This window comes from Chanodichthys erythropterus, chromosome 3 (genome assembly GCF_024489055.1).
Source record: "Chanodichthys erythropterus isolate Z2021 chromosome 3, ASM2448905v1, whole genome shotgun sequence".
NCBI classification, from domain to species: Eukaryota; Metazoa; Chordata; class Actinopteri; order Cypriniformes; family Xenocyprididae; genus Chanodichthys; species Chanodichthys erythropterus.
Window position 1 is genome coordinate 24,102,925 of NC_090223.1, and position 27,132 is coordinate 24,130,056.

Genomic DNA, 27,132 nt, shown 5'->3' on the forward strand with positions numbered 1-27,132 from the left:
CAAAGTGCAAGTTTTTGAAAATGATACCGTTATCGTCTCCGTGTAAACTACAAAAAAAGCACATTTGTGAAAACGGTGACGTGTTTTTTTTTTTTTTTTTTTTTACAAAGTGACATCGCCAACTACAGGCCTGGCAGTTTAATACAGCATTTTTAGTAATTTTTCGTGTGAAAGGGGATCGTTTTGACAATGTTGTCATCTGTAGGCTACACTAAAAACACAAAGGAAAAACATTTCCAGTTTTAGTACATCGTTGTCATGTAAACGTACCTTAAATGATTTATTAGCCAATCAAATCTTGAATTGTAATGATTTTTTATTTTTTTTTTTCATCACAAATGAGTGGAAAGAGAGTGTAAAAGACTAGGAAATTCCTCGGTTCATTGGAAATTCATTGGTTTAAATACATTATTTCCTTACCGCCGTTTAGACAAAGTTATGGACAGAGTGTAATGGTGTAGAAATGGTTTCAGTATGTGATTTAACCCTTTCGCACGTAAGTTTCAAATATTCTGTCTGACCCCCCAGCGTGAGTTTTTTGAAGCGACCGTTATTTAGAACGTATCACTTTATGGTTTCCATGGTGACGCGTCATTGCTTGTTATGTGGCACACCGCAGCACTGTATGAATGATGATCTGCTTTCATTTCATTTTTCCTTTTTTATTCAAAATATTCACAAATTTGTTAACTATAGCATGAAATATCTAATATTCCGATTGCCAAATATGTGAAAGTGGATGTGTTTTGCTGTTTAAACACCTTTATAACGATCGCGTTAGTTGAGCCATATGAGCGATGGGTGCCGCCATGTTAGTTTGCACCGCGCAGAGAATCGGATCTGTTGGATTTACAACCCGTGAATTTATCCACTTCTCCCGAAATACATGAAAGTAAGTGTGCCGGTGAACTGGGGAAGAATAGAGTAAGCTTTTAAGTTACTTTCACAATCTGTATCTGATATGAATAAAACGTGTTGTCAAGTTAGAATGGAAAGGGTTGTTATTTCCGCTTCTATAGACATCATTGTGTATTTTACAAACTCTAAATATATTGTTTTGTTAGTACTCATGTGTATTTAAATGTCTGAAACCTGAAATGAACATTATTTGGTTGAAAACACTGCATATATGTGATATATGAAAAGCGCTGCGTGTGTCCGTCTCTGGTTTAGCGCCAGTTAAAGCGCTCACGCACATTTGAATTTGGCAGTTGATCACGTAATGCACTGAACGTTCTAATCACACAGTGTGGGGTCCTTCTATAAAATTTGATTTCTTAAATTGGGAAAAACATCCGATTGAAATTCTACATTTAGAATTCTGTAAAAGAATACTGAAAGTCCAAAGAAAGACGCCAAACAATGGATGCAGGGCAGAATTAGGCCAATACCCTCTCCTTCTAAATATCCAAAAAAGAGCCATCAAATTCTGGAAACACCTAAAAACAAGCGACCCCAACACATACCATTACAAAGCCCTAAAACACCAAGAGCTGAGCGTAAGTAAGAGTCCCCTGTGCCAGCTGGTGCTGAGACTGACTGACCTCACACCCGCTGAGATCTGCCAGCCTCAGGACTCACACACACTCACACACATTCGGCTTACACAAATTATAAACACAGAAAAAGACAAGTACATCACCCATTGGACAAACACCACTAAAAACCAACACAAACTGGAATGTTATTCGGCACTAAATCGAGAATACACTATTGCAAACTACCTGAGCACAGTGAGTGATGTGAAACTCAGGAAAACACTGACGGTGTACAGACTCAGCGAACACAGTCTGGCCATAGAGACGGGCCGGCGCAGACAGACATGGCTCTCCCGTGAGAACAGACTCTGCTCGCACTGCATCCTGGGAGTGATGGAGACGGAGCTGCATTTCCTCACAGAATGCCCAAAATACCAAGATATCAGAGACCACTACTTCCCCAAAATTAATAAAATATTCCCCCAATTTAACTCCTATAGCCCAATCCAAAAACTATATTACATTCTTGGCGAAGAAGCCAAATGTTCCAATATAGCTGCAAGATTTGTTGCATCTTGCCATCTCCTGAGGGACAACCAGAAAGAAACAAACAGCCAGTAAACACATCCCCATTAGACCTACACACTGTATATACTGTATATAATGTTCAAATTCTAAGTTCAGTTATTACTACATGATTTCTGTATTATAATATTTTTTATTTATTATTTTTAGAATTATTCTATTCTGTTACTAAAATTATTTTTATTTATTTTATTATTTTCTCTACATAGGCTTTACTCAGATGTTCTGTTATTCTAAATATTTTCTATGTTGGTTAAATGCTTTGGCAATACAAAATGTATCTTTTTGTCATGCCAATAAAGCTATCTGAATTGAATTGGAATTGGGATCGTACGCTCCTGGGGCCAGTCAAGACTGATCACACCGGTGTGATCGTACGCGTCAAAGGGTTAATGGCCAATCAGAGGAGCACATGTTAACATGGTACAGTCACAGATATTCCATTGAGGGAGATGTACAAGTCCTTGAGTCCTTTGATCTGTCAACAAAACAGCTCCTAAATCTCTCTGAACACACACAGGCGACTGGTTTGTGTGTGTCTATGCATCATGAAGCATAACGGACTGAACTGATCTGCCCATATGGTCTTCCGGATACTGGAGCAGTCTATGGTCTAGATATCTGCACTCCCAACCCTTAGGTGTCTTTTGTTCCCTCCACGCTGTCCCCTCCCTTCTAGTCACTCAGTTACTTTGAAGTGCCAATCAAATCAAAAGGAGGCGCTCACAAAGAACAAACCGCCAACATAGAATGTGTTACTTTTTTCCTTTGTCTCTCTCTCTCTCTCTTTCTCTCTCTCTCTCTATGTCTTTGGATGTATATTCCCACCACTTTGTCAAACTCTTCAACACATTATTGAATTATTAGCACATAATAAATGACTATATACAATTCTGATAGGGTAATGGACAGCAGGGGGAAAACATACTGAATGTGAAAGTAAAATGCAACTAACGTAGTCAAGTTTTAATAGGCTTATCGACTTTTTAAAATGGAAGAGAAAACAGTTCCCATAATTTTAATTTTGCCTTGTGTCCAATCAAAGACTGAATTATGGCACTTTACTGTAAAATGACAACCTGCAATTGTTACGTTAAAGGTGGAGTAATATTTCAAATACACTGTTTGGAAGTTAGGCGGGCTGATACCAACAACAAACATCTAACCAATCAGCATTAGTGTGCGTATGACGGTCAAGGAGAGAGAACGAGCAAGAGGGAGATTTGAAAATAAGAAAAAAAATGCAGAATGAGAGATGTTACACCGTACAAAAGAGCTCAAAAGAATATCACTGGAATGAAGGTTTATGACTGGGCAAGCGCTTTAGGACCCACGTTTATATTAGAAAAGCTTTCCAGCGCTGGAGAGAGCTAAGCGGGAAGGCCTGAAAACAGATGTGGAGGTTGCTTTGATCCCGCTCATGTGAGCAATACTGATTGTCTGGAGCTGCTGTGCTGCTGGCGATTAACAACAAACTCTTGTTTCTATTTACTCTTATCTACTGTACATTCATTTTTTGTGCTTCCTTGTCGTTCGTTCATCATCTGCGCTTTATTTTTCGTGAAGCATTATTCTGTTGCGCGTCAGCTGTGATAGAAATCCACTCGCATCCACTGCAGGTAAACCACTGCACACTGACTGCTGCTATAGAGAATGAGGTGCTTAGTGTCATTGGTATTTACATGCCAGCAGCGATCGAGCCGGGGTTCAAGACCAACTCGGAGCAGTGTGGTTAGGATCGGAGTGTGAGTTTTAGAGGTTGAGCAATGAAGAGAGGGATAGGTTTTTTGGGTTGATTTCAAATATCAACAGTGTTCAACAATGAATTTGAGAAATCGCATATACAGCACCTTTAAAGTGCTATTTCTACCTGATTTCTTACCCTTAAATTTAACTAATTTATTTAGGTTGATTGAGTAATGTCAAATAACATGTATTATTTGATCATTTTAATTAGATGTATTTTACATTACCTAAAAATGAAGCAGGTCAAATTACAAAGATGCCGACATGAACATACTGCTTAATATCACATCATCCTTTAAAAACAAAAATATGCAGGTAAGAGAACTTCATGAAATATGGATTTGCTCGCAAAGATGATAAACATGGTTTGTGTCGACCCCGATTTGCTTTGTCCAATAAATTATTGGCTGTTGAGAGCATAAAACCAACACTTGTCCTTTCTCGCTTAATGAATAGCATGAACATAACATGAATCTAGCTTTGAAAATACAAACTGATAAACTTATGACAGATGTAAGTGTTTGTTTTGTCACATTTTATTTGCGAGAAGGTTGACCTGACAGGAAGCAAATGTGTGTCACAGACACCAGTGCATGTAGGAAGTCTATAGATACAGTCATCTCTCATGCACACACACCGTGTGGTAGATGAGATAAAGGGATTAGTGTGCAGTGGTTGTGTGGTTCTGCTCAAACTCTGATTGACATGGCAGCTCTGGTGTAATCCTGATAATCCTGTAGAATGCTACAGGTGCTAGAGGTCCAGAGCCCCTGACCTGAGGCCAAACACACACACACACACACACACGTTTGTTTTTGTGAATTGTGGGGACTTTCCATAGGCCACAATGCATTTTATACTGTACAAACCATACTTTCTATCCCCCTACCCTACCCCTACCCCTAAACCTAACCATCACAGGAAACTGTGCACACCTTTATTTTCTCACATTTAGTATTTTTATTAATTAATTTACATTGTGGGGACCGGTGGCTGGTTCCCATGATGTAGGTGAACTCAGGTTTATATTACATCATGGGGACATTTGGTCCCCACAATGTAATATAAACAAAAGCACACACACACACACACACACACATACACACATACACACATACACACATACATATATGTATGTATAAGGGGTGCATTCTCAAGTTCAAATGTGTCTCTGCTTAACAATTGCTTAACTTTACTTCCACACTCTGTCTAGAATATCTTCATCTAACATCCCCTACATTTCTTTTCATGTTAAGCGTTTGGTGCCACTTTGACATGTTTATAGCCAAGAGCGAGAGACGAGCAGCGGGAGATGTACAAACATCTGCTGGAATCGTGCCTAAGCAATTCTGCATCGGGAATCTTGTCATTTCTCTCACAACGCTTAAACAAGTAAACAGACTGTTGTTCATTTTTATTGCACAGCTCATTGCATGAAGGATTGGTTTGTGTTTCTTTAAGTCATTCATCATCAAGAAGAGACTTGACTTTTCAGAGGCACATTTGCCAATGTAATTGTCAAAGCAATTATGACAAAAATAGCATGTTCATATACATATCCTTGTGACATTTTGTTAAGGGCATCAGAGAAACAGTCTGTGCTAACATTTCTTATTGTTCTTTCCTAAAGTTATTGTAACTTTCACTTGATTTTTTTTTTTCATATTAAATTCCTTTTTATATATTATATACAATGTAAATTAAAAAAAAATTCCAGTTATCGCCTGATCTGACCTTAAAAAAAATTAAAATTCTTATTTTATCCTAATGTAGTCAGGATAATTCAGTTGTATTAAAGAATATTTGAATTTGAATAAAGCTAGTGAAATTACTTTAATCTATACCACATGCTTGACTACGAGACAACCCATTTTCTAATGGTGTATAAAACAGATTTTTATTCTTTTATTTATTAGAAATGAAATAAAAATGTTTTGATCTAGCTGTAAAATCTTACCGACCCCAAATTTCGGTGTTTGAAACATATAAAACATAACTGTATATATGCATTTACGTATTTGAATATATCTCAGTAACTAAAGGTGCAATTTCACAAATGCTTGTTTTCTCTATAGTGGTTTTATATTTCAAAACCTAAATTTTGGGGTCAGTAAGATTTTTTTTTTTTTTTTTAAGAAATTAATACTTTTATTCAGCAAGGATGCTTTAATTTGATCAAAAGTAGCAGTAAAGACATTTAAAATGTTACAAAAGATTTCTATTTTAAATAAATGCTGTTATTTATCACCAAATCCTAGAAAAAAGTATGGTGTTTCATATGGTGAAATGTTTCTTGAGCATAAAAATAAGCATATTAGAATGATTTCTGAACAATCATGTGACACTGAAGACTGGAGAAATGATGCTGAAAATTCAGCTTTGATCACAGGAACATTTTAAAATATATCTAAAGAGAAAACATTTATTTTAAATTGTAATAACATTTCACAATATTACTGTTTTACTGTATTTTTGATCAAATAAATGCAGCCTTATAAGAGACTTCTTTCAAAAACTTTAAATAATCTTACTGACCCTGATCAGATGCAGTTCAAACCCCTTTTAAATCATGTTTTATTGTCTTTTTTTTTTTTTTTTTTTTTTTTTTTTTTCTTGAGTAAGTTATCACATGTGTGTCTTCATTTCTTTATTCTGCTTATAAGCCTAAAATGAGTTTTTAACAGGTTTTATTGTGACAACTTGCCCCTGTAGTGTGACAGCATGCCCCACTATTGGTGGAAATATTCAATAGCTTTTTAAAATATGCTCGTACAATGACATTTATGTTCAAAAATAAATCTACCTCAAGATGACAAAACAAAGACACTGCACTTGATAAAATTAAAAGATTAAAAAAAAAACACAACAAAAAACACAACAAAAACCAAAGGGCTTGGGCGTGTGCTCCGATTGGTCAATCCCGCTGTCAATCACACGCCCCTCTCCTTTAAATAGAGCGCATGGCTCTTCTGTTCACTCAGATGACATGAACCAGTGGGAGGCGATGGAGTGATGCGAGCAGGCGCGCTCGTGTCAGTGTAACAGCTGTGACTTTCTTACATCTCCGGCATTGTCCAGACACCAAAATGAAATGAATTCAACATCTGCCGACGACTCATGCTCTCAGTTTTCCTCTCCCGCGGAGATGCCTGCATGTTACAGGGACTTATGCGGAGGAACAAGTAACTTTGCCAATATGCCCTATTGGACATTGCCATTCCACACAGGAGAGTCCTATGGAATATAGTCTGCACTGTCACTCTACTCAGCCGGTGAAAAATAAACTTTTCGTGTTCTGCATCATGCTGTCACTGTGGGTGTACATGCTGTACTGCTGCGTGGGCTACTGCTCCACCACACCGACCTTCGTGATGGAAGAAAGGAGCAGAGGGATACCACCCAGACCTCTCCAGAAACAAGACCAGGAGGTGTTCCTCAAAAGCCAGTCCAGGGACTTATTAAACAACGAGAGTGATGCTGACAGCAGAGGAGATGGCTGGGAGGAAAATAAGGGCGATGTTGCTTATGACGAGGACTCGGGAGTGGCAGGTGCCCTGAACGGGTCCGAGACCAAAAAGTTGCCTCAAGCGATTATAATAGGGGTGAAGAAGGGCGGGACGCGCGCGCTGCTCGAGTTTCTGCGCCTCCATCCTGATATCCGCGCGGTGGGAGCGGAGCCGCACTTTTTTGATCGCAACTACGAGAAAGGACTCGAGTGGTACAGGTACGTTTATCCACAACACGTTTAAAATCGTTCAGGATAAAAGCGGATTAAGAGCGGAGAATTATGTGGCTCATATTCATCCCAGTAGCGACACATAAACCTGTCAGTATATCTCGGACAATATACGTTATATTTATAATTTTGTAACTTGTAGTCTTATAACTTTTGTGGTTATATATTCGTTTGAAACGTTGAAACCTGTATGTGTGTGTGTGTGTAGGTGTGAGAGAGAGAAATTAAAACATTTTTGAGAAGCTTCGTTCATCCTCTTGTTTGGTTTCCTTTAATCGCATTGATTATTTTTATTTATTTATTTATTTATTTTTGAGGGTTTTCCTAATTGTCCTGGTTTTCCAAGCCTGGAGTTACAATTTTACAATTCTCTAATAATTCTTTACAGGTTTTAAATGCTTTTTTTTTTTGTTTTGTTTTTTTTGTTTTTTTTAAAAGTTATTTAGTTTGCTGTTTTTGTCTGTTTTGGCTTGTTATAACGGCCTAACAGTTTGCTAAACAAAAAAACCCTTTTCTTGTTAAAGTTTTGGGTTCCACTTTATATCAAGTTTCTTTGTACTAACATGCACTCTTATGTAAGTAAACAGTAGTTAAAGGCACCTAAGCATGTTTTATAAAGGATTTAGACAGTTCTTATTGGATGTTATTACATTTTACATACTACAAACAGAACTAATGTTGGTGGGCATGATATAGGCTACATTAAAGGAAACCAAAAGAGAAAAAAGGGAACTTGTTGAGTGTGAACATATGGGAATGAATTCTTTCCAACACCAAATTTAGTTTAGTAATGGTGAACTAGATAAAATGCTGGAATGACTCAAGACAAACACAGACTAAATAAACATTATGCTCTGTGCTTGCGTAACACCCCTCATAGTCAGGTGCATTTGCACAACATTATCAATCCATGGAGGTTTGACCCTCACCTTTGATTCCTAGTATTTTTATTCTTTTACCAGACAGCCGCATTGTGAAAACACATATGCTGCATCCCAATTCGACTACTTATACTATGCGGTATGCCCTAAAAGTATTTAATGGTTTTGTGAAGAAAAAGTACTTTTAAGTGTGTAGCAGAGCAAGCTTTGAGACATACTACTTCATCATAATTGCGTCTTTAACATATGCTTAGTTTAAATGCATTCTGTCACCGTTTAAACTTGCCCTATCAATCAAATTGTCACATTTAAAATCCTCTACATTCAGTTTTAATTTCCTACCATTTTGGAGAGAATGTTGATCTGCAGTCACGGATCTTTTTTATGCAAAGAACTCTCCACATGTTTGAATAATGACGCATTTTAAGGTTAATGACCAAATGTATCTTTTTAAAGTTCACAGTGCTGTTGCAGATGAAATATGTCGATAACACTGAATACATCTTTTTGTCAGATAAGATCCTAATCAGGACTCGCAAATCTGTCATGTAGTTTTTTTTAACACTTCGTAGTTCTAATCGAATCCTTGTCCACAGCGCAAAGGGTTGTAGGCAATATTAGCCGTTAGATCTGCACTTTGGATTCTAACCAGGAAAAAAAAGACCATTTGGGAACCTTTTGGAATATTCATTTCAACATACTACAATTTGGGACACACTAATTCTAATTTCAAATACTATTTAGGATGGATAGTATGTGAATTGGGAAGCAGCAACAGTCACAGAGAGTTGGTTTGGCCTGTTGTTGTCTCACACACACACTTTTCATAGTGATGCCATTAGAAGAACCATTTTGGTTCCCTAAAGAACCTTTCAATGAACAATTTTTAAAAGAACCATTTTTCCTTAGTGTGTGTGAAGAACATTTTAATAATCTGAAGAACATTTTTCCAATGGGAAGATTTTGTGCAATGGGAAGATTCCATGGATGTTAAAAGTACTTAAAAGGAACCATCAATGCCAATAAATAATCATTATTTTTAAGAGTGAGATAGGTGTAAACAGGCCCTCTGATCTCTTAATGCATATTCTCTGATTGGATAGCTATCTGATCATGAAAGGACCAGGTGTAAATGCCTTCCGAAACGCATTCAAGGCAGATTTAAACCCGATCGCTCAAACCACTTCTGGTGGTGGTCTGGGACGCGATCCAGTCAAAACTGAACAAGTGTAAATGCATCTGGTTGTTGAAACCACATATGTAAATTACAAAAGAAATAAATGTGTGAGAGTGTGTTATAGGCTAAATAACATGTTATTGCCAGATATGTGAGCCGCAGATGAGCAGCTAAGTATCTCTTCAGCCAGCAAACATGCAAACTGCCACAAATTAAACTAAAAGTAAGTAGCAGATGCTCAAAACACAATTATCTTCATTAAAAGTAATGAGACTAAATGATCTCAACAGTGCTGTTGCCGCGCTCTCACCTATTGCGGTATTTGATTTTGAAATTAGCTGATGATCAATAAAATGCAGCTCATATTTGTGTGAACTCCATTAAATCTGCATATAGAGCAGGAATTGAAGATAGGATTTATAAACGTTTTGTGGAGATACATTTATGTGGCCAAGTGTAAATGGAATCGTTTTAATAAATCAGATCGCTATCCGATCAATAAAAATGCATGAAGTGATCAGGTGCAAACAGGCCCAGAATTTTGACTATCACAAATAAATTGATCCGTTTTGCTTGTTATTTAGGCCTAGAATCACCTTAGACCGTCTGATCAACAGGAGCCAAACACCGTTCAAACTAGGCAATTTGTTTCATATAAACATCAACATAGACAGAATGAATTCTGTCAAATTCTGTTGGAAACCCTAGCAAAGGAAAATGCACCCCAAAGCTTTTTATTGTTCACGCGGCTATACAGACATTCTGTGGAGGAATCTGAAGACCCAGTTCCTTCAGTATTGACGCACAGTGGGAATACAAGGAAGAGGCAAAGAGCAGGATGAGCCTCTTTATCCAGGAAGCCCACAGACTAATTGTGAAGCAGAAACATGGAGAGAGAAGCATGCAGCCAGGTGGCCAAGTCTCCAGTGGAGGTATTGAGCTCTGCTGCACTGTTAGTCCAACACAGAGGCGGCATCCATGTGCTCCCTGCAGGAGGCGTTCAGAAGGGTGACTGAGCACAGCAGGGCTTTATAACTGTACATGCAGCGGGACTTTTCATACAAGGCTTTTGAAGAAACATGAAGGGCTGATGAATTCAATAAACAGGCCATTCATTTGTGGATATTTATGATCCTAATGTTGAAATATTTTACCTCTTAATCTGATTTTCTTTCAGAGAAAACCCTTACAATATTAACCCTGTAAAGCCTGACATACAATAATAGTCAGAAAATATATGTTTTTGGAAATGGAACAGTTTATTGAACCTTTAGACAAAATATATTAATATCTAAAAAGATTGATACTTCAGGCTTTTAGGCCTCTTAGTGATTATGGAGTTTGTGCTCAAAGGGAAAAAAAAAAAAAAAAAAAAAAAGTAATGTAGCTTGTAATGTAAATTAGTTTTTATAACAGTACTACAGCAGATATTTACATAAAATGCGTACAAATATCAGTTGCCACTCTATATCTCCCAATAATATTTCTTACTAAGATGATATTTAAATGCTTAGTTTTATGATCAAAGCTTTGTATTTTTTTATTGTGATGGCAAAACATATAATGCAATGCAATACAATGAGTGAGAGACGATGAACAAATAAACGTTTCTCAAAAGCCTGATGTATCATGTTTGATGCTCACATTTTAACATAATGCAAGTGTTCATCTTGAAATATTACTAACGATATAAAAGATGTTCTTATGTTTAGTTTATAAAAACTAAGATTGCACAACATGTATCATGACTTGTTTTTACAATTATACTTGTTAAAAAAGTCTAAACGATTAATCGGATGACAGAATGCGTATAGAAGATCGTGTACAACAGGATTTTTAGCAAGGTTTTGATCATATTGATAATATAGAGGCCATATAAATTTGTGTATCAAATATAATACAGTAACCCTATAATGGCATGATAATATATTAGCTACATTGGTACTAAATTACCATAGTCATGTAGCATAGTATTTGCTACTTGAAAGAATATTGTGGTATTACCATGGTAATTTAAACTTATTTTAATGGAAATAATGGTATTGGTCAAGATTATTTAACGTGTCAGTAGACACAACTGTCCGTTTTTGAGAGATTCAGAAAAGAACATGGTGAAAAGTTCTCTGGTGCAATCATATTACTTATTGACTCTCGAGCAAACACCATGATTGAGTTACAAGGAGTAGCTTGTTTGTGGATGGCAGATGCTGGCAGTAGATTTAAAGTGAGTCTATTGAGCGAGATGCTGAATGTTTCAAAAGAGGATCTGATGAACCCCTGAGGTTCTGCATTAACCCCAGTGAGAAAGAGCAGGCAATTAGAGTGAATTGTGTTGTTTCTTTCTTCACTTTGTATGCAAATGTGCTCAGAGGGTGAAAGTGCTTTTTGAGAAACACAGCAGGATCTCCCTCAAAAAAAGCCCTAAGAGGAGCAGAATGAGGGTATTCTTAAAACAGGCACGTAACTTTTCCTCAGTCTTGAAAGATGTTGCTGTTGTTTACTGATAAAATTGCTGCTAGTCTTTGTGTGGGATGGTAAGGCACGAATGGATTGAAGAGAATGATGGATTTCTTCTGTGTGAAAAGCCAGTTGCTTATAATAATTTATAAACCCTTGGCTCTTCTCTTCACTGGCACATTAAGGGAATGTAGAGCTCGGTTCAAGAGTCTAGTGAGCTGCCCTCTTGTCTGTTGCTTAAATAAACAACTGAAATTGTGGGTGAAATGGTGAAATAAGTGGGTCTGAAGTTGCTAAGGCTAATACTCTAATTTATATACAAATACACAGCACACAAATATTGTGTAAAGTAGTCCATTTTTATTGGAAGTATGTCTATTATGCTGTCTACTGAGGGCAAGGCATACCTATAACCTATTTATTTTCCTTTACCTTTAGCCAGTGAATGCAAAAACATTTTTAAAGTCAGCATGAAGCGGAAGTTGCAATAGTCTTTTTTTTTTCTCTCTATTGTGACTTGTATCCAAGTGAAACTGCTTCTTGAACAAGAAAAACCATGAAGGCTCGATTTTATCCATCAGGAATTGATGGGATGGCTGGATGGTTGTGGTTTGCTATTGGTGGATCTCATGTGAGTGACAGGCTGCTCTGCCCTCACGCCAGTAAATGAGAGAATAAAAGAGGTCACTGCAAGAGGGAGAGGAAGATATTTTGATTAAAGATTACAAGGGCACATGAATAAAAAACAAACAATGCACGTAACCCCTCTGGTTCTATTCGAACTGCGTTGAGCGGGAATCGAACCGGTGTTTCCGGCATGCTAACATACATGCTAAAGACTGCGGCCTCTAGCTTCAGTCACTAGTGCGCCTCTTGAGGCCTGGGGAGTGAGGTTTACCAACACAGCTCTTACTAGCTGTCCTCCATTACACTCACCCCGCAAACATCACTACCATCTGGGTCACGGCACCAGTGTAAGCCCTCCGGTTCTACTGCACCGCTCCGAGCTGGTATTTCCGGCATGGGAGGCGGGCATGCTAACATATGCTAAAGACTGCGGCCTCTAGCGTCAGTCACTAGTGCGCCTCTTGAGACCTGGAGAGTGAGGTTTACCCACACAGCTGTTACTAGCTGTCTTTCGTTACACTCACCCCCCAAACATCACTCCCATCCAGGTCACGGCACCAACGTAACTCCTCCGGTTCTACTCGCACCTCACCGAGTTGGTGTTTCCGGCGTGGGAGGCAGAGCGCTAACAAGGATGCTAAAGACCGCGACCTCTAGCGTCAGTCACTAGTGCGCCTCTTGAGGCCTGGGGAGCGAGGTTTACCTACACAGCTGTTACTAGCTGGTCTCTGTTAAATGTGCACGGGTAAACTATTTATAATAAATACTGGCAAATTACATAAAAAAAAAATAAGAGTTTTGATTTAATGGTGAAAATTCATTAATTCACCCTGATACCTGCAACATCTGCATCCCCAGCTACATAAAAATCAGAAAGGAAAGTCAACATCTCATAGTTAAACAACTGTGTTTAGTCTAAATGTGAGACTGATGTTTTGTTCATGTAAAGCACGTAGTTCTCTCTGAATGTGAAAATGGAATTGGAGGGGAATGCAAAAGGTGTCTCAAATTCCCAGACTAGAAGTAAATGATTTTATTTGTCCTATTTTTGTCTTTTATCTGCAGACAAAAATATATGATGAAATACCGTTTTATCCACAGACAGAAATAATCTAAATTCTGAGTTTATGAGAGCGCAGAAATGATAAGATGACATACTTTAGTCATGAAAGGACCCACGGCCCCCCAGCTTGTGCTTTGATGCGGGTCTGGAACGTGTCTCACAGAAACTCTGTCAGATTATTTGAAGTAGCTGCATACCACCACTTCTCGTACCCTCCTGTTTTTCTTTGACAAAGTGACATTCCCAGAAGAATTCCTTCTCAGGTTGGGTCTCTGCTCTCTTAAAATGACCTATGCTAAGTGCTCATTTTGCTTGAGAACAGGTGGGTAGGATATATTTAAGCAATTAGGTACGAGGTGCTGTGCTCCGTTTTAAAAATCATGACTAAAAGGGCTTGCAAACCCTTAACGTGCAACTAGGATACAAATTTTTATTAAAAATATATTTTATTAAGCAAATTAGAAGAAATGGCATCAGACACAAACTAATGTCCTTCTATGGGTGCTGTATGGAGATATACACAGGTGAGTAGGTGTTAGCTTTTACTATACTAAAATATAATATATATACAACTGTTCAAATGTTTGGGGCTGGTAAGATGTTTAAAGTTTTTTGAATGAAGTCTGTGGTATCTGTCAGGAGTTATTAAACAATAAAGTAGACGAGACAGGAGTTGCAAACTTCATCCATCTTGTTTACTCAATTCACTTCTGTTCTCACACATGTTATGTTTCTGTTTCAAAATAGTAATTCACTCATGAACACAACAAAGTCTCTTATGCTAACCAGGTTGCATTATATGATCAAAAATACAGTAAATATTGTGAAATATTAATGTAAAAACATTTTTTTCTGGATTCTTTGAATAAGTTCAAAAGAACAGTATTTATTTGAAATAGAAATCTTTTCTAACACTATAAATCTTTTACTGTCACTTGGGATCAATTTAATGCATCTTTGCTGAACAAAAAATAAATTAAAACATCTTACCAATCCCAAACTTTTGAAGCTCATGTATGAAGCTTAAAGAATGAATCATCTTGAAAGAATCACATTTTAAGTGCTGTATTAGTGTGCAAACGTCATAAAAATCTTAAAAGAAGTTGACTTGCATACAGACTACATCATAAACATAATCATCTAACATAAACAGTATTAGGTGTGCTATCAAGGCTGTGATAAAAGATAAAAAAAAAAAAACACATTAAGAAATTCCACACAACAGTTGCATAAGCAGAAAGCAGCTCATTAAACACTGCAGTTCCCTGCTGCAAAGTGCTGTTCTATGACGACTATCATCTCAGCATCTCAAACTATCCTGAGGGAACTTCAAACAGCACAGAAACTTTAAAAGGCATAAACACCAGCCTTTGAACGTACTACCTGATAGCAGATAATGTAAACATAGGTTTACAGAGAGCTCTTCAAAAACATGCTCCAGAGAAGACACAGCTCACTTCCCTCTAGACAAAACAAGGTAATAACAGCCATCTAACACAGCAGGCTCTCTAATTTAACCCTGTGGTGCTGGAGAGCTTTATTTCTCTTCTGGTCCAATAGTGGAGTTTAATCTTAAACTCTGGCTAGTAAAGACTGTTATGCTGGATTGTGTGCAGAAGTCTGGTTTCCCTCGGTACTGTTCTTGGCTTCAGGGTTGGCTTGCTAATATCCCTGTTTACTCATTTATTAGTAGAGCTTGCTAAAGCAAACATCATTACTATCGTTTAGTGTTATGAGTTTTTCAAATCCTGTCTGTGCTATGGATATGAATGTCATCTCAAATCTTGTGGTTTTTTGAAAAGAGATGGGCTATTACTTTTTTTCGTAAGTGATTGGACTTTTACTTTTCAGAGATACAGTATACACTGATGGAGGGTCTCAAGTTAAAAAATATATATAGGGTCCATAATATTGTGGAGACAATCAATAATCAAAGTTTACTGCTGTTACACTTCAAGTATAATTTTATAAACTAAATAGTGGGCCAGTTTAGTCCTAAAAATTATGCTATACTAGTACATTGTTATTAGTATACTTTAGAGCTGTACGATTAATCTTTAAAAGATGGCGATCTCAATTCATTTGTCATGTATGAAGGAGATTCACAAAGTGTTTTGATCCATACAGTACTGTTGTTACCGTTACAAATATTCACATCATCACAGAACTTCTAGGTAAAAAGTTTATAATTGGGATAGAAACACTGATGTCTGCGAAAGCCAACCTGATCTCATGGAAAAACTTACCTGTGGGAACATTTTTGCAAAACATGAAAAACGTACCAATATGTACATATCACTGCAGTTTCCAACAGAAATGAACACTAGGGGCAGTAAAGCAGTTTTTTTTTTCAACTGTTTACACGCATTTTTTAAAACTTTGCCTCTTTTTTCAAAACTTTACACACAAATCCAAGAATTGCACACACAAACTGCAAAATGCCTCACATCTCTTGCAAAATAAAGCACTGTGCGTTATTTTAATACATAATGGAGCATTACACTTTTAGCGCCACTCACCGGACATTTCAACTCAGAACTGTGGTGATACATACAAAACCAACATTATATAAAATGTACCATATTTACGTTCATCTGTTTCGGGAAAAAACTGAACAGTCAGTTGTCATATCACATTGAAACTGTCACGAAACGTACATGGCGCTACGTATTTTCGGGCTAGTTTTGCCTGGCCTGACAGAAGCGATCAAAATCACCTTTAGAATGGAACATGGTGCTTCAAATAGCGATTATATCGATTACATTGTTACACCAGTAGGTGGCAACAAGTGACTGTTAAAAATATGTATTTGACATTGAATCATTGGCTGTGTCCGAAAACTGGAAAATGCTGCCTTCTGAGGAAACATTTCAAGGTAATAAGGCATCAAGGCACGTCCGAATCCAATGTTAGCTTCACTTCCTGTCTCATGATATACCTTCCTCAGATCGATTTTTGAAGGAAGCATAGATGTATCCTTAGCTGCCTTTGATATCCCACAATCCTGTGCTTTCCATTCTGTGACAGTTGAGTTAGAAAAATAAAGATGGTGTCCGAGGGTTGCGTTTGCTGCTCAGTTTGTGTATAAATGTACGATTTTGATCAACATATTTCAATTTTAATATCATTTCTATCGAGAAATTACTACTGTAGTAATTAAATATTTGTTTAGTTCTCACCAAAGCTCGCGCTATATTGCTATTGAACTGTTACACTGCCTCAGAAGTCTGTCCGAAATCAATTTCGTGAGGTACCTTCATGCACAAATGCTGCCGTACAAGTCATTCTCTTATAAGATAGCGAGGCAGCAAGACAGCTACCTACGTTTTCGGACGCAGCCATTTTGTGACAAGCAGGGCGGGGCGAGAGCCATGAGGGAACAGCGCAAAAAGCTAGTTCCCAATTTATCCAGAATCGTGATGCTCTCGTAGGCTACACTTGCTACTTAAAGTATACATGGAAAATATACTTGAACTTCACTAGTGTTTACTTGAGCAAAATTAATTAATTCAACTGATTAAAGGTACAATTTGTGATATTTTTTTCCGCTAGAGGTCGCTAGAAGCCTATTCAAAACAAAGGCGTAGTTTGATGACGCCAAGTTTTAGAGCGGAAACTTGGGACATGTGGTCTCCATCTCAATGGATGGTGCAAAAGAATAGGGATTGGAGTCTGGAAGAACTCATGTTTGTGGATGCGATTATTAACGTTACTGTAGTATGAAGCAGAGCAGGACCGAGTGTTGCGGGAGCTGAAGCGATTGATCAACACACGCCTCACGAGCAGCGGGACTTTTATTATGACACAGCCGCCGGCGCCGCTTCCGCTTTTCCGGTCATGAGTTTACGGGAGCTGTCCTTGTCGACAGAACCAGCGGCAGATGGTAAAAAGTAGTTATGTTCCATAAATAAGTAACACAATCCACCATAAAACGTGCAAGAAGTAAATAAGGAACTGCTTGAAGCAAGCTAGTGGTTTGCTGGACGTTAACTCTACTTCCGCTTTTGTCCACGGCACTGTTGTCATGTGGTTTCTACGTCAGTAAAGGCGGTAACAAAGGTAACTGACGTCCTTGACAGGCGACTGCACTGCCCCGTGTCACCGTTTACAATGGGAATTTTCTCATGATTTACAAGTAGTTGAAAACATTAGAGATATTGTTAATAATCAGCTGGACAAAATATATAACACTAGCCTAGTGGTTTTTGGATATTTTACTGCAAAAATTTTACATATTGTACCTTTAATACAATTAAGTGCATTTCTTTTTCACAACTAAAAAAAATTAAAATATTGCTGTACTCTGCTCCCTTTTTATGGCCACTTGATGAACAGAAGCAAACTTTATCCTTGTGTCTCTTTACCCTGTTTTGTCTGAAAGAGATGCTGGATTAAAAAAAGCCATTGCTTCCGGGCTGCGCAATCTGTTAAGAAGAACAAATTGCCAAAGCATTTGTTTTTTTTGTTTTTTTTAGATTCTAATACAAGACACCACGTTTGTGTCTGTCTGCTTGTATGAATAATGCATGCGGTTCTGATTCGAGTCTGTTTTGCTTAGGGACCAGGTGGAAAGTTGGATCAGTTGTGTTTAGTATCCCTGTGGGCCACTGCAAAAGACTCAGCTTGTGTATCTAAGGGACTGTGAACGTAATTGCAGAGATACAGAGACCGCTCTCCCCCCATATGCGTCTCTGTCTCATAAGGTTTGTTTTTTTTTCACATCCCTTATTAATGATGAGAGTCCAGTGAGAAATGGAGAGGTTTCTAAGATTACATAAGATGCACCGCATGCATTTTTTTTTTTTTTTTGGTAGGTGGTTAATGAGCTCAGCCCATGCAATCCCCCTGACAGGATTAGCCCTCGAATCCCCCCGACTCCTCAGAGCACTGAGGAACCAATGCATCGTCTTTCTTCTCCTCTTACAGTATAAACCCTTTCCCCACCTCCCCACTTCATGCCAGTAATTACTTAGATAGTATCTATTAAACTTTGTCTTGAAGGAGAGGTTAAGACAACAGTCTTCGCCTAGTAATGTGTCTATATATAAATGCCTCATTAACAGACGTAATCATTGTGGCAACATTTCTTTCCCTACTTTCAGCTTCATGGCTAATTTTATTTTCAAACATCTGTCACTGTCAAAACTCTTGTCGCTGGCAAACTATAAATGGCTCTGGGTAAATCAGTTGTTGTTTCAAGTGGAATAGTTGATAGGTTTGTCCAAACTGTATATAATCATAAATCTTGTTTGACAGTTTAAAGGGCTCATATTATCTTTTATGAACATCTAGCCATTTTCTGATCCATAGAGTTAAACTGGACTTTTTTTCTGTTCTGCCTTCAAGACTTTAAAACACCCTCATTGTATTTGAAAGAGTTTACAGAGGTTATAATGCATTGTTCTTCTTCTTCTTTGTCTTAAAGCACATTTGCTGTCCTTCAATAATACTTCTAAACTTCCAATCAAAAGTTGGTACAATTTTTTTTATGTTTTTGAAAGAAATGCTCAAGGTTACATGTATTTGATCAAAAATACAGTAAAAGCAGATACAGTATATTGTGAAATATTATAATTCCTAATAGGTGTTTTCTATTTTTAATATAGTTTTCAATGTAATTCATTCCTGTGATTCAAAGCTGAATTTTCAGCATCATTACTCCAGTCTTCAGTGTCACATGATCCTTCAGAAATCATTCTGATATGATGATTTACTGCTCAAGAAACATTTATTATTTCATTAAACTGTGCCGGATTCATGTGATCGATGTGTTCAAATGTATTTTTCTGAAGTAAAAAATGTTGCAGAACAATATAACTGCGGGCCTTTAACACACATGCGTAAAAAAGTGCACTGCAAAAAATGCTGTTCTTACTTAGATTTTTTGTCTTGTTTCTAGTCAAAATATCTTAAAGTTCTTAAATCAAGACGCATTTTCTTGACAAGTAAAAATTATTTTCTTGTTTTCAGGAAAAATAAGTCAAAATTAAGTAAGTCTTTCCTTAAAACAAGCAAAATAATCTGCCAATGGGGTAAGCAAAATAATCTTATTTCAAACCAAGAATAAGCTATATAATCTTGTTTTCAGTTTGGACTAAGATTATTTTGCTTACCCCATTGGCAGATTATTTTGCTTGTTTTAAGGAAAAAAGTACTCAATTTTGATTTATTTTTCCTGAAAACAAGAAAATAATTTGTACTTGTCAAGAAAATGCTTCTTGATTTAAGAACTTTAAGATATTTTGACTAAAAACAAGACAAAAATTCTAAGTAAGAACAGCATTTTTTGCAGTGTGTTATGTTTTAATTAGCAAGCCTGTAAACATCTTGATTATAGATGGAAAAGACCATTTACCATGCACAAATACAGGCAATTTACCATAGAAAATATATAGTTTTTAAAGCTTTTTAGCAGTTATTGAGGTTGAGCTAAAGACCTATAGGACTAGTTCACCAAAGTGTTTGTTTAACAGTTTTTTTTTGTTTGTTTTGGGGTTTTTTTAATAATCTCCAATATTTACGAACAATTCAATGGACAGAGGCGGTCCTACAGGCAAAGTTGCTCAGAATGAGGAGTACTACCATGTGGTACAAATGTTGTGTGTGTGTGCGAAAAACTGCACGATACACAATCCTTTACATGCAATGAGATGATGATCCATGATTTTCAATATATGTCCTCATATACCTTGGACAAAGAGACTGCATACCAATTTTTACGGTGAAGTAGTTATAGCTGTTTTCGTGTTTTTATCCTGTTATAGCGCCACCACCTCCTTTTTCATGCGCCCACAGAATGAGCTCTTGCATAGGTGTGCGGAGTTTGGTGAAAATATCTCATTCCGTTCACAAGTTAGCCATTTTAGTAAAACTGGCTCCGCCCACTTTGAACATTTTGGCATCTCATTGGGACTGTGAATCGGAACTGATAACTATTGATAATCAGACTCCAGAGAATCTTGCTGCACTGGTTTAGTTCCAATTGGGCCAAAAACCTAAGACTAGTTTGCAAAAGTAGGTATTTAAAAAAATCCAAAATACACAAAAATTCCGCAAAAACGACGAGTGAATACGAGGCATGCATTTTTTCCTCTTTTGAGCCAAGGATTGCAACCATATAAGACACTTGAGCCTAGACCTAACAGTTCAGGAGATTCATACTGACCACTGTAGCGCCCCTGCAGGCCAATCGGGGCGAGCCTTGCTGATGTTGTAGAATGTGTGAGTACTACCAGCCCTCAAAGTTTCAAGTCTCTATATGACTTATGGTTTGGTCTGCCTGATCACTTTTAGGGGGGAATGCTGATCCTTGGAAATTAACAATTATAATAGGGTTTCAGCGCTATTTGGAAAAAGAAGAAAAAAAAAAACAGAAAAAAAACAGTGGCTTATATTTAATAAAGGTTCTGTTTGCTTTGAAGTGGTTATTTTCAATTCTGCTAGTTACAACATGTTGTCATAGTTTAAACTCTTTAATCTCAAACAAATAAAGGGGAATTTGATTCCTCATGATGTGACCCCTGTAAAAAAAAAAAAAAAAAAAAGAAAAAAAGGATGATAATCATAGGTCTGACTGTGATGGTATCTTGTCCTTGGTCTACCTTTCCTGACCCTGCATTGACCCGAGTTGTTTCCACCATTACGTCCATTATCGTGCATATGTCTGGTCTTGCATAAACCTCACTTGACCCAGTTCAGCCATTCCCCCCTAGCTAGCTAAAGCTAAAAGACTAATTTGCCAATTACAGCTGCTGGTCTGATACTGCTGATTCAAGTATCATGGGAGTGAAATTAAATCTACATCCACAAGTGAAAACCTAGTCTGAAATAAAACATTGGGGGAAAGGGAGTAGGCTCTTGCATTTATGTACACTTCCGAGCCTTTGTGTGATTTGTTCAGACAATTAGTGATCTGTTTTGAGAGATAACCGTGATGATGTCACAGAGGAGGATTATTTTAAGACTGTAAGAGGGATTAAGTGGAGTATAAGGAGATGGATGTCTTTTCTTCTGTGTGCTCTATATAACTTTATAATATACACAAGAGCTGATCCAGTCATGATAACTCAAGCACAGATTAACTGAAAATATGACTTTCTATATATTAGCCCTTCAGCTTTTGGTCCAGACTGCTTGCTGTCTTCTTTGTAGTCTTGTGTAACAAAACATTTGACTAATAATATGACGTCTGGTCCAATTTGCACCTTATTCTGGCCATAAACTTATGGAAATTATAATTTTTTTAATCATTGCAAAAATGATGATCCCCTTTTTTGAAATGTAACTACGTAATGTCATGAACCCATTTATATGGCGTGATGAAAAAGTGTGCGATAGTAAAAAGACTGAATGAAGAATGAAGTATATATGATTTTTTTTTTACCCACTGTTAGAATGTTGTTATATGTATAAATTTAGATTTATCAGTAAATAGCTTTACACAATAAATATTATTCCAAAGCACCTTGTTAATATGGTTACACTTTATTTTAAGGTGATATTGTTATGCAATGTAACTGTATAACAATGTAAGTATAAGGTTAAGGTTAGGGTTAGATGCTTTTAATTATGGATATTTACTGTTCTATGGATATTTACTAACTATAGTAAGTGCATGTAATGTGTAATTACACCTTAAAATAATGTGTTACCAAAAATATTGCATTAAACATCTATAATAAATGATTATATTAGGGATAAAACAGGGTGTACTTTATTGCATGTGACCTGAATTCTGTTCTTCACCCAAAAACTTCAATTGTAACGACCCAGTACTTTTAAAACAGTTTTATCATGCAAAAGTGTATGATATTATTTGAAGAAAACTTGTGCAAAATTAAGTAAATATTTCTAAAATATATATTTTATTTTTTTTTAATTTTTTTACCAGCTGTAAGAATGCTGCTGTATAAACATGAAGACATTCATTTTAAAATATTTTCTTATTTCAGTTTAGATTCAGTGTATCCATAAATTGCTTTTCACAATAAATATTATTCCAATGCACCCTGTTAAAAATATTGTATTAAGCACATGTGCTAAATTGCATAATATAACATTTTATTTGTTTCTTTGGTCCCACTTTATATTAAGTGGCCTTAACTACTATGTACTTACATTTAAATTAATCATTTTATACAATGCACTTATTGTGTACATACATGTTTTTACAATGTACTTATATTTTAAAAACACCTGTATGTAATTACATCTTTAATTCATTTCTGTTATTACATTTATAATTACACTGTTGACCCATCCCTTACACCTTACCTTTACCCTTAATCCTAACCATACCACCCCAACCTTACCCGTATCCCACCTCAATAGCAGCACAAGTGTTTTGCAATTCAATATGAATGCAAGAAGTACATTGTACTTATTTTTGATGTAAGTACATAGTAGTTTAGGCCAATTAATATAAAGTGGGACCGTTTCTTTTCTCATTCTTATCATGTTTATTTAGTTTGGAGCTTACAGTTTTACAAACACTCACAGTTGCTTTCGTTACAGTTACTCAAATGATAGATTGTGGTGCTAATATCATCATATGGGTTTTTATTCCTGCTGATAACATGTATACCTTGAATATGCTGTAAGGGTACGTTTACACGACAACAATGTACTAAAAACTGAAAAGTTTTTCGCGAACATGGCAACATTGTCAAAACGATCCCTGCTCACACGGATCCTCGAAAGTGACTGAAATCGCTGTATTATTCATGCCAGGCCAGTAGTTGGCAATGTCACTTTGTAAAGAAACACTCGAGCCTACAGACTAAACATGTAATATGAATACGCACAATATCACCGCAAATTCGAGACGATTTTCAAAAGATTGCATTTTCAGGCCCCTCAAAATGCCGCTGACATGTAAATGAATGGCCAAAACACATAAATGGTTTTCAATTTTCAGTTGGAAGTGTCTTTGTGTAAATACCTCCTGAGTCTCTTTGGATGAAACCATCTCCAAAACGCAAAAATGTTTTGTGTGCAGTACGCATTAGATGGTCCTGAACTATCCATGGGTGTCTCGTCTGATGCTGAGGCTGTCTTCTTTGAGCTTTGGGTCTTTAGCCGTACAATAGACAGAGATGTGTGTATATACCATGACAGTCCTGCTGTTTTTCATATCTGTCATGTCTGTCAGAATGAATCTTTCTTTGATACTCACCCCATGCCTCTCTGCTCCTAGGGAACTAATGCCCAAAACTCTGGAGGGTCAGCTGACTATGGAGAAGACACCAAGCTACTTTGTAACCAAGGAGGTCCCAGCCCGGATCCATGCCATGTCTAAGGACACTAAGCTGATAGTTGTGGTTAGAGACCCAGTAACCCGGGCGATCTCAGACTACACGCAGACTCGCTCAAAGAAACCCGACATCCCGTCCTTCGAGAGCTTGACTTTTAAAAACCTCACAACCAATGTAATAGACACCTCGTGGAGCGCGGTGCAGATCGGCATGTACGCCAGGCATCTGGAGCAGTGGCTGCAGTTTTTCCCCATGAGCCAGTTGTTGTTTGTGAGCGGGGAGCGTCTGATCAGCGACCCGGCCGGGGAGATGGCCCGCGTACAGCACTTCTTGGGCCTGAGGAGGGAGGTCACGCACAAACACTTTCACTTTAACCCCGCCAAGGGCTTCCCCTGCCTCAAAAGACCCGAGAGCAACAGCAAACCGCACTGCCTCGGCAAAACTAAAGGCCGCACGCACCCGAACATCCATCCTGATGTGATTCAAAGACTGCGAGACTTCTATAAGCCATTTAACAAAAAGTTCTACCACATGACCGGCCATGACTTTGGCTGGGACTGATTTCTTTTTCTATTTTCCTTTAAGATCATGTTTTGGGAAAAAAATTAATTGTAAAAAAAGTATAGAACTCTATTTTATAATAATTTATTGAAAATAATATACTCACTTGGCTGCCTATCTGTTGTACATACTGCAAGTTTCTACCGTTTACATTCCAGTCAAATCTGTAAGCTAGATATTTTGTCTTTTCTAATGGGATAAATTATTTGAGGTAGGAATTTAACTCTTTCCCTGCTAGTGTTTTATAGCCACTGCCAGCATTTTCACAAAAATTGAATTGCACCCAGAATATTTTGTTGTGTCTGAACATGCAATACAATGAAAAGAGCAGAGCCTCTGCTTTTAAACAACAACAACAGCATTGTTCTTTAATCAACACAACCTGTAGTTGTCAATTTTATCCCTTAAAACTCATCTTTGATCACCAAAATGATATATTTAAACATTTTTTTCCTGTGAAAAATATTCTTCATGCCTTAAAATAGCTTGAATGCAACTCTATACCCTTTCTTCATTTAGTATATGTGGATCTATGAATATGATAATTAGCCCCTCCCTCCTCCATTCGCTCATGCCAGCTCAGAGATCCACTCGGTCAACTTACTGAGGTAAACGCTGCGCAATTGTATCTCTCTTTACAACATCGGACACATAGCGGTAATTAATGTGATTAGCCTTTTGCTTGACTACCGTATCAAACAGCTAATAATGTGTTGCTAATGTTACACAAAATGTTCCTGTTCACCATCTCATTCTGCTTTCTGAAAATCAGCTTCCTTAGAAACGCTTTGAACAACTCAGAACGTCAGTGGAGAAAGGCTTATAGTTCACCATAATATCGTAATATACATCATACACCCGCTATACTGTGAAGTCTACCTGATATTTCACATCAACACGACAAAATATAGTGATAACCTGGCTTCTGTTGAGACTCCCCTGCTTCAGAGCGGTCATAGTTAGTGATATGCTAAAACCCGCTGGCACATTGACGTAATTGGTTACAAGTTAGTTTGTGACTTAAAGTGATTTCAAATGGCGTTTTTGAAATGCCTTTGTCTTTAGATCACTGCAGTTTTAAACAGAAAATACTCAGCAGTGGTGTTGACATATTAAAAACACCACACAGACATATTAACAACACTAAAAACTTGATTTTCACCACATGGGGACTTAAACAGAAAGCAGAGAAAATTGTGTTTTTGAAAGACTATGACTGGATCGGATTCAGAAGGATGATCAAAACGTAGATGGTGTATATTGAGTTAATCAACACCCCCAAAACTTGCACAGTCCTATAGCTCGTCTTGGGTCAACATTTCATTAATTCATTAATGTTAGGCAGTTTTGATTTACATGCTGTTTGCGTTTGATGATTGCATTAGATTACATGCTTCTGTTGCTGGTTTCTGCTTCTCCTGTGTTTTGATCAGGAGATTCTGTACTCTTTTAGAAGATACGTTAAGGTGGGGAAAGAGTTAAAAGATGGAATGTTTGACGGAGGAAAATAGCACAATGAAACTAATTACGGGTATATGATGTCATATTTTAGTCAACTTTATCTAATGGTTTTTTGAGGATTCCAGCATGTCATCCTTCATTACAAAGGCGTTAAAGGGTCAATATTGAGTATCGGCTGTTCCAAAGCCACATCTTGTGGATCAATACGCATAAAACTATACAACATGTCAATTATGGCAGAAAAATGGTTTGGAACTAATGTTTAGGACACCAGCTGTTTTAATTTAATTTTCTACATCTGCATTACACACAGGAAATCCTTGAAGACATTTTAACTGTATTACAACCATGCTTGATACTCCATTACAAAAGCCTGTATTTATAATTTTCAAGAAAAGCAATGCAATGCAGTCAGACATGTTACTGTAAGTCTTTTTATGAAACGTCATAAATGTTTTTCATATAAATATACTGAAGTCTGAGGGCCTTTTTCAGTATGAATATGAAATGAAGAAGTTCAATTAACTCATTTCATACCTTACAAGAAATATAAAGCGGGAAAGTAAAATTTCCCTGGTCATAATTATTTTTCATACATCAATGGTTGAGTTTTATTCAGCCCTTATTGTGTATTTTCAAATGATGTTGTTTTTATAATGAATCTGATGAAAATTAGATGAAAAATGAGTGTACAGTTGTTTCTTTCCAACTTCATACCAAACAGGTGTACGAGACACTGAGTACTTCTGTGCTGTGATGAAATAAATCTATTTTTACCAGAGAGCAACGTCTTGATGCAAATATCATTTTCACACTTTCCACAAAAAGCAGCTGTTTTCAACACCTGATAATAAAAACAAATGTTTCTAAAGCATCAATAACATTTCAGAAAACGAGAATATGTCCCAGAAAAAAAAATAATCCACACCCTGTTACATAAAATTTCCAGAACAAATTTTACATCTCACTCATGTTGTGGATTGTGTCAGATGTCTACACTATGTTTTTCTCACCTGTCAAACAACAACATCTTAGCACATATCAGCCTGCGGGTATCTGTGTAAACAACAATCCCCCAGCTGGGACAAAGCATTTACAGATGTTTCG

At 37.1% G+C, this 27,132-nt stretch overlaps 1 protein-coding gene across 1 annotated transcript; it reads left to right on the forward strand.

The window, feature by feature from the left end:
• Positions 1–6,803: 6,803 nt before the first annotated feature.
• hs3st3b1a (heparan sulfate (glucosamine) 3-O-sulfotransferase 3B1a) lies at positions 6,804–26,802 on the forward strand. The gene is made up of 2 exons (XM_067381437.1): positions 6,804–7,533; positions 23,946–26,802. Exons 1-2 carry the CDS (start codon positions 7,046–7,048, stop codon positions 24,562–24,564), a joined length of 1,107 nt encoding a protein of 368 aa, XP_067237538.1. The 5' UTR covers positions 6,804–7,045; the 3' UTR covers positions 24,565–26,802.
• The last annotated feature ends 330 nt before the right edge of the window (positions 26,803–27,132 follow it).

Bases quoted from the DNA above. Each gene is read 5' to 3' on its own strand.
- hs3st3b1a (XM_067381437.1), top strand. From the start codon at position 7,046: ATGGAATATAGTCTGCACTGTCACTCTACTCAGCCGGTGAAAAATAAA. The intron at 7,534-23,945 runs GTACGTTTATCC...CTCTGCTCCTAG, and splicing joins AAAGGACTCGAGTGGTACAG to GGAACTAATGCCCAAAACTC.